The sequence below is a fragment of the Scyliorhinus torazame genome, chromosome 11 (assembly GCF_047496885.1).
Source record: "Scyliorhinus torazame isolate Kashiwa2021f chromosome 11, sScyTor2.1, whole genome shotgun sequence".
In the NCBI taxonomy this organism is placed as follows: Eukaryota; Metazoa; Chordata; class Chondrichthyes; order Carcharhiniformes; family Scyliorhinidae; genus Scyliorhinus; species Scyliorhinus torazame.
Genome location: NC_092717.1, coordinates 231810410 through 231824264, shown reverse-complemented (window position 1 = coordinate 231824264; position 13855 = coordinate 231810410). Strand labels below are relative to the sequence as shown.

The 13855-nt window shown below is 47.3% G+C and overlaps 1 protein-coding gene across 2 annotated transcripts in view; it reads left to right on the top strand.

Annotated features, from left to right (window-relative positions):
* The window catches only part of LOC140385852 (adrenocorticotropic hormone receptor-like), a 156506-nt gene extending 153459 nt beyond the window's left edge, over positions 1-3047 (top strand). For both annotated transcript variants that reach the window (XM_072468442.1, XM_072468443.1), the window contains exon 2: positions 95-3047. In XM_072468442.1, the coding sequence (XP_072324543.1) occupies positions 222-1250 (1029 nt within the window). In that variant the 5' untranslated portion in view covers positions 95-221 and the 3' untranslated portion in view covers positions 1251-3047. The remainder of the gene's footprint in view (positions 1-94) is intronic.
* The last annotated feature ends 10808 nt before the right edge of the window (positions 3048-13855 follow it).

The following is a 13855-nucleotide window of genomic DNA, read 5'->3' as shown; positions in this document are numbered from 1 at the left end:
TGTATTTTTTAGTAAAAGTCCGTTTAATCATTTTAACTTTAATATTTGACGAAGTTTAATTTGAATTAATTTTATTATCATGTCCTTTTTGCAGCTACAGCTTCCAATTCCTGGGTCAGCAAACATTGATGGCACCAAGCAGGGCTGTAACAGGAACAGAACAATTCCACTCTGCTTGCTGAAGATGAATTGAGCTTTGCTGGGAACACCTATTGCAACAAATGGGAGCACTTAACATCTCATTGGGCACGGATGCCATCATCGCCCCACGCACAGATGTCACTGCCTCTCCTTGGCTGCCGGACAGAACAGTGCGTGAAATTAATGGCAGCAGCCAGGTGAATGAGACTACGGCGAAGGAGTGTACCCAAATCCCAATTCCCACTGAGGTGTACCTCATCCTCGCAGGTGTTAGCTTGCTGGAAAACCTCCTGGTGATCGTCGCGGTGATCAGAAACAGGAACCTCCATTCTCCCATGTACTTCTTCATCTGCAGCCTTGCTGTTTCGGACATTCTACTAAGTTTGACCAAGGCCTGGGAAGCAATTACGATATCCATAACATCTGTCAATGAACATCTGTTCACTCATGCCTTGTTAAATAGATTGGATGATGTGTATGACTCGTTATTGTGCATTTCTTTCACAGCCTCCATTTTCAATTTGGCAGCAATCACGACCGACAGGTACATTACTATCTTCCACGCTTTGCGGTACCACAACATCATGACAGGAAAACGAGTAGCAGGTATCATTGCAGCGATATGGGTCTTTTGTACTTTTACCGGTATCATCATGATCTCTTTCGCCAAGTATAATGCCATTGTTAGCTTCTTCTTCATACTGTTTTTCATAACATTAGTTCTCATTGTGTCTCTTTACATATTCATGTTTCTGTTGGCTCAAATGCACGCAAGGCGGATTAGAACCCTACCAGGTCACGCACTTCATCGACGAACCAATTTTAAAGGAGCCCTCACATTGACTATCCTCCTGGGGATCTTTGTTGCCTGCTGGGCCCCATTTTCCCTTCACCTCACTCTCTTCTTGTTCTGCCCTGCAAACCCATACTGTGCATGTTTTATATCTCTCTTTCAGATCGATCTAATCTTTATCATGTGCCACTCAATCATTGACCCTCTTATTTATGCATTCCGAAGTCCCGAATTGTGCAACACCTTTAAGAAAATGTTGTGTTGCTTCAAAAGGCGGAGCTACTTGCGCAGCTCAGCCACTTGTTCTTATGACTAGCTGGGTGACGCAGACCCACAAAGGCCCACTTTTGGTCCCCGGTCTGTGCAGAGTTCTCTGATCTCAGGTTGAGCAAGTGTTAACGATGCTACAGTGGCGGCACTCTCACCGCTGAGCCAGGAAGTCAGGGGGTTCAAGGCCTACTCTAAGAACCTGAGGACTGGACCTCACTCCAATGCAATGATGAGGGAGTGCTACACTGTCAGCAGCGCTGTCTTTCAGTTGCAATGTTAAACCGAGGCCTTGACGGAACAGAGCAGCTCAGAAACGGAGTGGCATTTGAACAGGGAGGCTCAATTGGGAATTTAGAGACAGTGGGGAAGTTCTTGTAAGTATTGGTGAGTGGAATCTAAAATCTGAAGCCGAGTTTAGCAGCTTGACTTAAACGTAAGTCTAGTGAACAGAACTTGCCTGTCAAGGGTAGATAAATGTCAATCAGGTGTCAGCGTTTGTTCTTGAATAGGTGCTAATCATCAGGTGTAGGGCAGTTGAGTCATCACCGGGAATTTGGGAATGGTATGAAAGCAAGGGGGCCCTTACAGAGCCTGGGCCTCTGGGTTACTAACCCAGTGACACTATCACTGCACCACTGTCTCCCCTGGTAAAATTGTTCAGTTTAAATCTGAGATTGATAAATTTTTTATGAAAAGTATTAAGGAATATGGGGAAAATCTGAAAATATCGGTTAAAAATCACCAATGTCCTGAATGGATGGTGGAACAGGCTCAAACGGTTAAATGGCCTAATCCTGGTACTAACTAATGTACACCAAACCAATAGATTCTAGAGAGTCATCACTGGGAGTGGGCCAAAAACTTCAACAATGCCAATAATTTTTCAAGCTTGGATCCACCCTACCCATCATTCCTGTGGGTGAGGCTCAGTGTTGGACTCGTCTAAAGCCTCCTATTATTGTGCAAATGTTGATGATTTCACTGGAGTCAGTGGATATTATCCCAGTCTCTGCTGTCCATGATGTCAGTCATAGGGTTGTAATTTTCTCAGTACACGCTGTCAACAAAGAACTCACGTTCTGGGTGGAGGAACATCGGCAAGATGTGTTGGAAAGCAGAGAGGACTAGCTTTTGGTAGAAGCAATTGCCGGGCCATTCTAACCCATCGCACGGGGTACATGGGAACCAATGTAATATTGCAGCCAATTATTGCACTTGCCCACCCAATAGGGAAATGCAGGTTAAGCATTAGAGCATATACACAATATCGTGAGTGGAAGTATCATGAGATTTAACATGACTGATACATGATGCCCCTTGCTGAGATCTGGATCCACAAATATTACATTCCTACACCTTTCTCACATTGCGATTAGTCATGGATGAACCTTCACAGGGCCAAACCCAATCTTGTCCTCACCCAACATGTATCCATGCCTGCTGCTAAATAATAATATAATAATAATAATCTTTTATTGTCACAAGTATGAAATTTACTTTGAAAAGCCCCTAGTAGTCACATTCCGGTCACCTGTTCGGGTAAGCTGTTACGGGAATTGAACCTGCGCTGCTGGCCTTGTTCTGCGTCACAAACCAGCTGTCTAGCCCACTGAGCTAAACCAGTCCTTAAAAGGGGAAGGTAAGGTGGGGAGGGGTTCCTGATAAGGGATCAGCACTGATAATTCTGGCTGAGTGTGCCCTCCGTATAACAGCAACAACAACTTATACTTATATGGCGCCATTAACATGATGAAGCTTCACAAGGAGTGGTATAAGACAAAAATATGACACCGGACTACACATGAAGTCAGATGACCAAAAGCATGGTAGGTTTCAAAGTGTTTTAATGAACATTGGTTGGGGGTGGGGGAGGGGGGGGGTAGATTTGGAGAGGTGTAATGAGGGAAATCCGGAGCTTTGGGGCTGAAGCAATGTGTGGCTGTAAGATGTCTTACAACACCAGGTTAAAGTCCAACAGGTTTGTTTCGAATCACTAGCTTTCGGAGCGCAGCTCCTTCCTCAGGCTCCTTCACCAGTCCAATGCCGGCACCTCCACACCAGAATTAGAGGAGTGGAGATAACCCGGAGTGTTGTGGAGCTGGAGGAGATCACCGAGAGACTGAGGAGCGAGGCCACAGAGGGATTCGTAAACAGGAATGGGAATTTAAAATCAAAGATGTTGCTTTACTGGGAGCCAGGGTTGGTCAGCGAGCACAGGGGTGATGGGGACTTGTTGCGAGTTAAAGTACGGGCAACAGAACTTTGCATGACCTTGAGTTTATGGAGGGTAGAACGTGGGAGGCCACCCAGGAGTACGTTGGAACAATCAAGTCTTCTTGTCACAAAGGTACAGATGAGTTTTTCAGCAACAGATAAGCTGAGCAGGGGCGAGGCTGGACGATGTTAGGAACGAGGCGGCCTTCGCGATGCCATAAATATGAGGTAGGCCGCGCAACTTTACGATCTGATCCACATTACTTCGAGCCGGCCTGGTGCACATTGCTCAAAGACACCAGGATATGAAGGAACTGGCCTTTTTTCTTGAAATACTGAAATTTATTATTGGCAAAATGATTGGCAACCAATGTTCTAATTATGTACTTGCATGTTTGAAGGGATATGGGAAAAGGCAGGAGAGTGGGATTAATGGGATAGCTGTTTGTATTGGCAGACGTACAATGGACCAAATGGCTCTTATTTTTTTATTCTGCAATTCCAGTTCAGATGGGACGAGTTGGGCGAGAAGTTGATATTGTTGAATTTAGCACATTGAACCATGAGGGACATGTTCAAATTTGATGTTGCGCATTCTACCTATCGCTGTTGTCAAACTATATCTGTGCCGCAGTTTGGGTTATTTATAATTTATGTCGAATCAGCAACATGTTATTAAAGATTCCTCAGATGGCCAGCTTACTTTTACCTAATGAGATAATTAAACTCTGTCAATATAGTTGAAAGTAATTCATGCACATTCTACACATGTATTTTACAATGAATTTTAATTCAACAATTAGACAGATGCAACAGCCCCAATCCATGAGGAGAGTTCATAATTCTTACTCTGTGCTCATCTCCTGAGCAAATGAATTCCACAATATTTAAATTTCATGTTAATTTGCATGATGATTCATTTAGTCACAGTTTCAAGGATATGACTCAATAAAGAATCCTTAAAGATACCTTCACTCTTATCCTTCTCTTATCCTCATTATTTCTATTAAAAAAAGACTGCAAGGCACCTGAAGCTCATCACAGGTAATCGGCACAGTATCTTTACTGTGGGATTGAACCCATTAAAAATGGAAAGGTGGATGAACTACAGAACAATCAGATAAGAATGTCAGTGGTGAGGAGACCTACTGAGACCGCTGTCCCTGTGGGGGGTCTCCTTATTACAGGGATCCCTGTGGAGTGTCCCCCTATTACAGGTATCCTTGTGGGGGGGGGTCACAATATTACATGGGCCCCTGCCCCTGCCGGGGGGGGGGGTGTTGGGGGTGGGGGAGGTCTGGTAGTAGAGACGTGGGCAGGCAGTGCATTGGGGTGGGGGGTGGGAGGGGGTGACGGGGGGGGGGGGGGACCTCGGTTGGGCTCAGATGGTGTCTACCAGTGTGGCTCTGGCATGGTGGATCTTGCGTTGGGCCAAGGGGGTTGTGGTAACCCACTTGGCCCACCAGGAGGTCTACAACACCAGGGCCACACTGGTAAAGACCACAAGTGGTCCGCGCCAATGTGATTCCCGGCCGCCTGGGACTGGAAAGTAATTGAGACCCATTTGCATTTATTTATATATCCCCCCCGCCGACGCGCACTGTGGACCTCATTCACACCACCTGCAGGGGGTCAGAGAATCGCATTCAGATCGACCGATTCTCCGTCCCATCGAGTAACACATTCTGGGCGCCCGGGACAGAGAATACCACCCAAGGTGGAGGCACACACACTGTGCTGTTAGGGAAAGAGTCCCAGAGATTTGACCCAGTGACGGTGAACGGACAGCGATATATTTCCAAGTCAGGATGGTGAGTGACTTGGAGGGGAGCTTCCATGAGGTGGTGTCCCCAAGCATCTCCTGCTCTTGTCCTAGATGGGAGTGGTCGTAGGTTGGGAAGGTGCTGTCTAAGGAACCTTGGTGAGTTACTGCAGTGCATCTTGGAGATGGTACACTCGGCTGCTACTGTGTGTCGGTAGTGAATGTGTGTGGAAGGGGTGCCAATCACGTCGGCTGCTTTGTCCTGGGCGGTGGCAAGCTTCTTGAGTGTTGTTGGAGCTACATCTTGTCGATGGTAGAAATAGAGGCAGAGAGTGACAAAGCAAGGGTGTTAAGGTGGTTAGGCCCCAGCAAAAAGATTGTCTTAAATTGTGGACACCTTCTTTTCGGAAAGATAGCAAAGCCTTGGAAATTATCCAGTGGAGATTAGCCAGAATGGTGCCGGGATTGATGGTTTTCATGTGTGTATTGAGACTAGAACAATCCTGAGTTGATTGGGAATGGAGGTGGGATTAGCAAATAAAATGACCACTGATCAATGTTACTGGAACTCCCGCCCCCCCTTTCCACCCTCCACTATTTTCCCGAGGGTGGGAGAGGGATCAGGGGCGCCATTCTCCGACCCCCTCGCCGGGTCGGAGAATCACCGGGGGCTGGCGTGAATCCCGCCCCCGCCGGTTGCCGAAGTCTCCGGCACCGGATATTCGGCGGGGACGGGAATCGCGCCTCGCCGGTTGGAGGGCTCCCCCGCTCGATTCTCCGGCCCGGATGGGCCGAAGTCCCGCCGATAAATTGCCTGTCCCGCCGGCGTAAATTAAATCACCTACCTTACCGGCGGGACCAGGCGGCGTGGGCGGGCTCTGGGGTCCTGGGGGGGGGCGTGGGGCGATCTGGCCCCGGGGGGTGCCCCCACGGTGGCCTGGCCCGCGATCGGGGCCCACCGATCCGCAGGCGGGCCTGTGCCGTGGGGGCACTCTTTCCCTTCCGCCTCCACCACGGTCTCCACCATGGCGGAGGTGGAAGAGACTCCCTCCACTGCGCATGTGCGGGAAACTGTCAGCGGCCGCTGACGCTCCCGCGCATGCGCCGCCCGGAGATGTCATTTCCGCGCCAGCTGGCGGGGCACCAAAGGCCGTTTCTGCCAGCTGGCGGGGCGGAAATTCCTCCGGCGTCGGCCTAGCCCCTCAATGTTAGGGCTCGGCCCCCAAAGATGCGGAGCATTACGCACCTTTGGGGCGGCGCGATGCCCATCTGATTGGCGCCGTTTTGGGCGCCAGTCGGCGGACATCGCACCGTTAAGGAGAATTTCGCCTTGAACAATTCTGCTTCTTCGGTAATTTACATCATGGCTGTGCCCGTCTATGCAAAGCTTTTGAATTTTGTGCAAGGCAGATGGGCTTCTGTAGCTGTTGGTTGTTAATGAAACTGCATTGAGGTGGGAAGAGTTTTAAAGGGCAAGTAATTTTTATGCACTTTTGATTCCTTTTAAGTTTTTGTTTCGGCATCTGCTCAAACTGCAATTCTGAGGTCAAATTGTTTTGCGGTGGGGAGGCATTTATGGGCTCTTGGAAGCAATCTGTTCTTTTAATATGCTTATAAATTACATAGGTGTCATGTTAGGTACACTGGTATAACACTGGCTGCAACTGGATGCAGCTTAGATCAAAAAGATACTCCAGACCTTGAAGTTAGTTCAATCAGGTTTATTGAACTAATAGCACAGTTAGCACAGTTCTCTGTGAGTTTGACTCTCTGCTAACTTAAGTGTGGTTACTCTGTCTGACTGAACCAGGCTAGCTCTTCGCCACGTGGTGGAGGTGTGAGATTGTAACAACACCCTTGACTGACTCTCTAGATGTTCATCAGTGGAAAGAGGCAGATCCCACCCCTGAGTGTCCTGCCTGCTTATTGGTCATGTCCTGTTCTCTGTGTCCATTAGCTGCTTGTCTGTGCCTGCCTGTATATCATTATGAGTGTGTCTGCATATCATGACAATAGGTGCAAAATATAAACATTGTCAGGCACTTAGAACAAATCCAGCTCTTTCTAAGGAGCCCATATCTCCGAAATAAACACTTGATTTTTCAGAGCACCTGTATAAACATTTTTAGATACACATTATAAAACTGGATTACTTAAATCCCCCAGATAAACAATTTGACTCTTGACAATGTTCACAGATTGCTCTGAAGAGCCATACTGTTTACCCGGGAGATTAGTCGGCACTTAGAAGCAATCCAGCTTCTATAATAGAACCTGCAATTTCATTTGTTTGCAAGAGGTGGGGGTGAATGGAGGGTGCAAATGGGCGGAAGAAGAGGAGGTATAGGGTGAACCATTGGGGGGGGGGGGGGGGGGGGGGGAGACGAAGCCAATAGGAAGTGAGAGGGAAATGGGTGGATTAAGAGGATGGGGTGAGAGATATCGGGATGGTGGGATGTGGGGTGGAGGATGGTAGATGCGGATGAGGGTGAGGGAAGGAGATTGGGCAGAGGGTGTTGGGTGGGTGAAAGGGGATGGGGCAGGGGTGATGTGGGTGAGGGTTGGGGATGGAGATGAGGGATGGGGGTGGAAATACATATACATTTTACATTTTTGGAGGTCTTTTAGGCTGGTGTGTTTGTGAAATGTTCAGAGTGGAGGCAGGCCGACAACTTGTCCACTTGTGAGTTGGCCCCTTGTCACTCTCACCTCAGGTCTGTTGAAATGGGCAGCAGGCCCACCTCGAAGCTAACTGAGATCCCGGGGATCATAAAACCACGGTCCCTGGCAGCCTGAAGACAAAATTAGAAATCGACTCTGGTTTGGACCCCACTCCCAATTCCTGTCTCCTATGAGAAAATCACAGCCTAGTTAAGCTATGGCTGTCCTGTGCAGAGCCAAGAAGATTTTAAAAGATGTGTTCAACATTTTGAGGGCCTTTTATTGAGTAAATGGGGAGAAACCGTTTCCATTTTTTTTTCTTCTCACACGCATTTTTCCCTCTGGGAAATAATGGAAAGATTCACGAGCTGATTATCGGCCCATTGAACCGTGTTATGAACACTCCTCCCATGACTGACCAGTCCAGGTGTTGGATCTGAACCCGGAGCCTCTGTAGCCAGAGGTAGGGATGTTACCACTTTGTCACTTACATTGCGTCCACTAGACAGAGGACACAGATTTAAGACCATCAGCAAAAAAGCCTGGGGGGTGTTGGGGGAGGAGGGGAGATGAAGCAAAGTTTCTTTCACTGCAGATTGTTATGATAGGGATTGTCCCATCTGGGAGAGTAAAGACAGCAGGTTCAACAGTAACTTTCAAAAGGGACTGGCATAAATACATTTGAAAAGGAGATATTTCATTGCCACGTTATGGGTCAGGGTTTAGAAACTTCAAAGTTTATTATGAAGTCCACCTGACCTACAACCTTGATGTTGAATTTGGCTAGGATGAGCGCAAGAGCCTTTTCTTCAGGTGTGATTCATCAGACTCCCTCGACACTTTAATCAAAACCAGCTTTATTCTAAAAACTTAGTTAACATATATATCAACAAACAGCAAGATTTTTTAACAATTACCAACATAAAGACACCCCACAGCAACAGTAATCTGTGTATAACACTTAATGAATTCCACCTTACCTGTTCCAATTCAAAAACAAAATCCCATAAGCCAAAAAAACCCTTTTCAAGGGCTTGGCCCAGCACTCTGCATTCTCACTTGAATAAGACTGACTTTTCCTGAGATTCTGACCCTGTCTCACCAGCAGGTTTAAACCCTTCCGGAAACCAAACTATATCTATTAAGTTACCAAAGCAGGTAGCTATAATCAATGTTTTTTTTCTGGAACAACTCTTTGAAATGGAAATAGAGAGAGACAGGCCAAAACACTTATTTTCTCTGACTGTAGTCCACAGCAGTCAAAACTGAAAGCGAAAGTAAAACAAACCTCACACCACTGATAGCTCCACCCACAAAATGACATCACTGAAGCCATGTGATAAGAAAAAAAACTTTCTTTAAGGGACACTCCCATGACAGCCATGTGGAAAGAGCAGTAAGTGAAACTCACTGAATAGCTTGTCAAAGTGCCTGCTCAGGTACGTCACAAGGAAGTGCTGAGAGTTTTGGCCAAGGTTAGTATCATGACCAGCACAGGCTTGGAGGGCCAAAGGGCCTGTTCCTTTGCTGTATTGTTCTTTGTTCTTTGTATAACCTTTTATTATTCACAGTAATTATAATTAAATAGGTAAAAAATACAGCTGACTACCGACAATCTGACTCCCAATGTCCCCCCCCCCCTTTCTAACTCCCTCCCTCTATATACACACACACACACACACACTCACAGACAAACAACTCAGAGGGAAAAAGCTAGTTGAGAAGTAAAGCAAATCTAATAAAATGAAACAATAAAGGATCTTTGATGCAGGTGGATGTCTTCCAGTTGGTTTCTATCATAAGATTAGGCCTTTTCTTCTCCAAAGCTTTTAATGATCTTCACTGCAGACTCACAGAGATAGCGAGCAACCGGCAGCAGAGAGAGGGAGAAAACACAGCTCCTCTTCTTTCGAGGGTCTGAGAGGCTTCTGATGGCTTTCTCTGACAATGTCGTCTACTTTCTCTGTAGAATCAGGATCCTTTCAAGTTTACAGCAAAGGTGTGCCGGGCACTCACTGGTTTTAGAACAATAAAGCAGTTCTATATTTCTGCAATCAAGAGAGAGAGAGGCTGTTGCTCTCACTTCCAAGGTCTAAACACTTCTGGCCAGCTCTCTCAGAAAACAGCTGACTGTTGTCAGGCAGGAGACTATCCCTGGACAACCTACCGGTTGCCAGCCAACTAATCGAACCAACTTCCTCCAAAGCTGGTTCCTCAGATCCATTTGGTGCCGAGGCGTCTGGATTCTCCTCTCCAGAATATAAACCCCAGGAGCACACTGTCCTGACGAGCAGGCTGTTTCAGCTTGGGTCTTCTGCTTAAATGGACATTCCGAGAGTACATCTGCTAAGCTCACCAATAGGTGGGGGCACCTTGCCACCTCAAGGTGACAAATCGCAGCCCCTCTCAGCCACATTATTGCCCTGCCTCTCAGACATCCAACTTTGAGTGTTACTCACACTATGGTTGTCGGTGGTTCAAAACCCTGGAACTCCCTCCCTAACAGCACATTGACCTCAGCGGTTCAAGAAGGCGGATGACCACCAGCTCCTCAAGAGTATTGGGCATGGGCAATAAGAATGCTGACCAAACCAGTGGCGACCTCGGCCCTTGACAGTATTGCGACCGGGATGGGAGGTGTGCGCAGTTTATCTAACCCCAGTTCTCTGCAGTCCACAACATTAGTTTAAAAGTTTAATTCACTCACCAAAATGACGAATGGCAAAATTCATTGCTGTTAGACACAGAATAAAAGAGACTTTAACCAGACTTCTTTTAATAAACTCAGACTGATTGATTTATTATAAAGCCAATTTTTTAAAAAACAATTTGCAAGAACTGGTACTCACACAATTATACTCTGGAGGTATAACTACCTAACCTGTTTTAAAGATAGCATACACACACACACACACACACACACACAGGACGAACAGACAAGGTCTCTGCAGAGATGGGCTTTATAAAATAAAGGATAAAGTTCACAGTGCTTTGGTGCTGTTGATCTGGAATTCCCTTGACATCCAGGCTTCCCTGGACTTGCCACCATTTCTTTTCACTCTTAGAGGAACATTTGGCCCTGAACTCTCACTATTTCACTTTTAAAAGACTCCCACTTTCCAAAATTATGAGGGGCATGGATAGAGTGGATGGCAGGCACCCTTTCCAAGGGTGGAGTTTATGAGAATTCTAACAGGGTTAGACAGGGTAGATTCAGAAAGAATGGCCGGGACTCTCCGACCCTGTGCCGTTTTTCGGGCGCCAGCGGGATTCCCGCCGGCCCGGAGAATCGCCGTTGATAACGACCCCCCCCCCCCGGCGATTCTCCGGGCCCCGATGGGCCGAGTGGCCGACAAGTTTTGCCTGGTCCCGCCGACTTGAATTACTCACTCCACACACGGCGGGACCTGGCAGGTAAGTGTGCGGGGGGCCATCCGGGGGGGGGGGGGATCCGACCGCGGGGGGGGGGGGGGGGGGGGGATCCGACCCCAGTGGAGGCCCCCACAGTGACCTGGCCCGCAATTGGGTAAACCTTTTAGGGCTGAGGTGATAAGACATTTCTTCACCCAGCGAGTGGTGAATCTGTGGCATCCGCTGCCACTGAAAGTAGTTGCGGCCAAAACGTTGTGTAATTTTAAGAAGGAATTATGTACAGCTCTTGGGGCTAAAGGGATGAAGGGATATGGGGGGAAGGCAGGATCAGGGTATTGAACTTGGTGATCAGCCATGATCATAATGAATGGCGGAGCAGACTCGAAGGGCCGAATGGCCTCCTCCTGCTTCTATTTTCTATGTTTCTATTATTCTATTATGAGTCCATGGATTACATGAAGAACAATGACTAACATAACAGTTACCGTTACCTTTCCAAGAACAGATGAAAACAACATTCCATAGAATTTAATAGAGACCTGCATTAAAATAGGTGATCTTTCCTCCAAATGTAGGAAATTTAAAGGAATGGCTGATTCTGAATAAAAGAAACACCTAGCCATGCAAAAATTAATTATATAACCCCCCCAAAATTACCACAAGTGGCAGAACCTAAATTGTATCTTTTCCCGCTGATAGCGCACCCCCGCCCACGGGTTTCCCGGCGCAATGGGGCACCTTCAATGGGAAATCCCAGTGACAAGCGGCGGGATTAGAGAATCCCGCTGCCAGCGAACGGCACGCTGCCGAAAAACACAAGGCTGGTGGAACGGAGAATCCGGCCCAGAATCTCTTTAAGTTTAAACTTCAAATTCTCGATTAGAAATAAGAACAAGCCAGTTTCTCTTTTTCTCAATTTGTCTAGTCTCACGATTTATGGTTCCCATGTAAACATTGAATTGCATATTTGCTTATTTTAAGAAACTTTTGTGTGTTTTAAGACTTAAATTGCCTGACTTATTTTTTTTCCTGGGTCAATAAGTGAAAGAGCCCAACTCCCATTCCTTTCTGGTGGGGGAATACTTAACTGGGAAGTCTCATCCAGACTTTAATATCCAGGAAAACAACAATCCGGCTGAAAACTCCTTAAAATTAAAAGGCTATCAGGACAAAGGTAGTAAACTTGACTGATTATTTTCCTCCAGGGAGAGAATGCTCAACTCTACAGACCCAGTTCAGTGTTCTTGGGTTCTGACTCGCTCTCTCTACCTGCAATTGAAAAGGATTAATCGGGAGTTATGCCTAATCTGGAAAAGACCAAGAAAGGGAGTGGGATTGTCGTCCACCAAGCAGTTACCTACATGGCAGCAGCAATTATATTTCTGAAGGGATTTTTCTTTACTCATTCAGTCACAGGGTGTGAGCATGACTAGCAAAGCCAGCATTCCTGCCCTTGTGGAGGTGGCAGTGAGTCACTTTCTTGAATGGCTTGCTCGGTCATTTCAGAGCCCACTTAAGAATGAGCTACATTTCTCTGAGCCTGGGGTCACATACAGGTCTGACAAGGTAAGGATGGCAGGGGAGACGGCGGTGGTGGTGGCACAGTAAGCTAGAGACCCAGGGTAATGTTCTGGCGGACTTGGGTTTCAATCCCACTTTGGCAAGTGGTGAACTTTGATTTCAGTAAAACAATCTGGGCAGCACGGTAGCATTGTGGATAGCACAATTGCTTCACAGCTCCAGGGTCCCAGGTTCGATTCCGGCTTGGGTCACTGTCTGTGCGGAGTCTGCACATCCTCCCCGTGTGTGCATGGGTTTCCTCCGGGTGCTCCGGTTTCCTCCCACAGTCCAAAGATGTGCAGGTTAGGTGGATTGGCCATGGAAAATTGCCCTTAGTGTCCAAAATTGCCCTTAGTGTTGGGTGGGGTTTCTGGGTTATGGGGATGGGGTGGAGATGTTGACCTTGGGTAAGGTGCTCTTTCCAAGAGCCGGTGCAGACTCGATGGGCTGAATGGCCTCCTTCTGCACTGTAAATTCTATGATAATCTGGAATGACCACGAAACCATGATCAAAAGCCCATCTGGTTCACTAATGACCCTCTAGGGAAGGAAATCTGCCACCCTTATCTGGTCTGACTTACATCACAGTGGCACTGTTGCCTCACAGTGCCAGGGACCCGGGTTAAATTCCAGCCTCGGGTGACTGTGTGGAGTATTGTACTTTCTCCTTGTGTCTGCATGTATTTCCTCCGGGTGCTCCACTTTCTTCCCATAGTCCAAAGATGCGCAGGCTAGGTGGATTGGGTGTGTTAAACTGGCCCTTAGTGTACAAAGATGTGTAGGTTAGGTGGGGTTCCGGGGATAGAGTGGGGGAGTGGGCCGAGGTAGGGTGGTCTTTCAGAGGGTCGGTGCAGACTCGATAGCACGAATGGCCTCCTTCTGCACTGTAGGGATGGATTCTATAATTCAATGACATGTGACTCCAGATTCAGGGATATGCGGTTGATTCTTAAATGCCCTCAGAAATTATCTCGGAAGCCACTCATCTCAAGGTCAATTAGGGATGGGCAATAAATCATCCCACGAACGAATAGTAAAAAAAAAGTGGGGGGGATTCTTCGCTCCTGAAACTGTGCTGATGC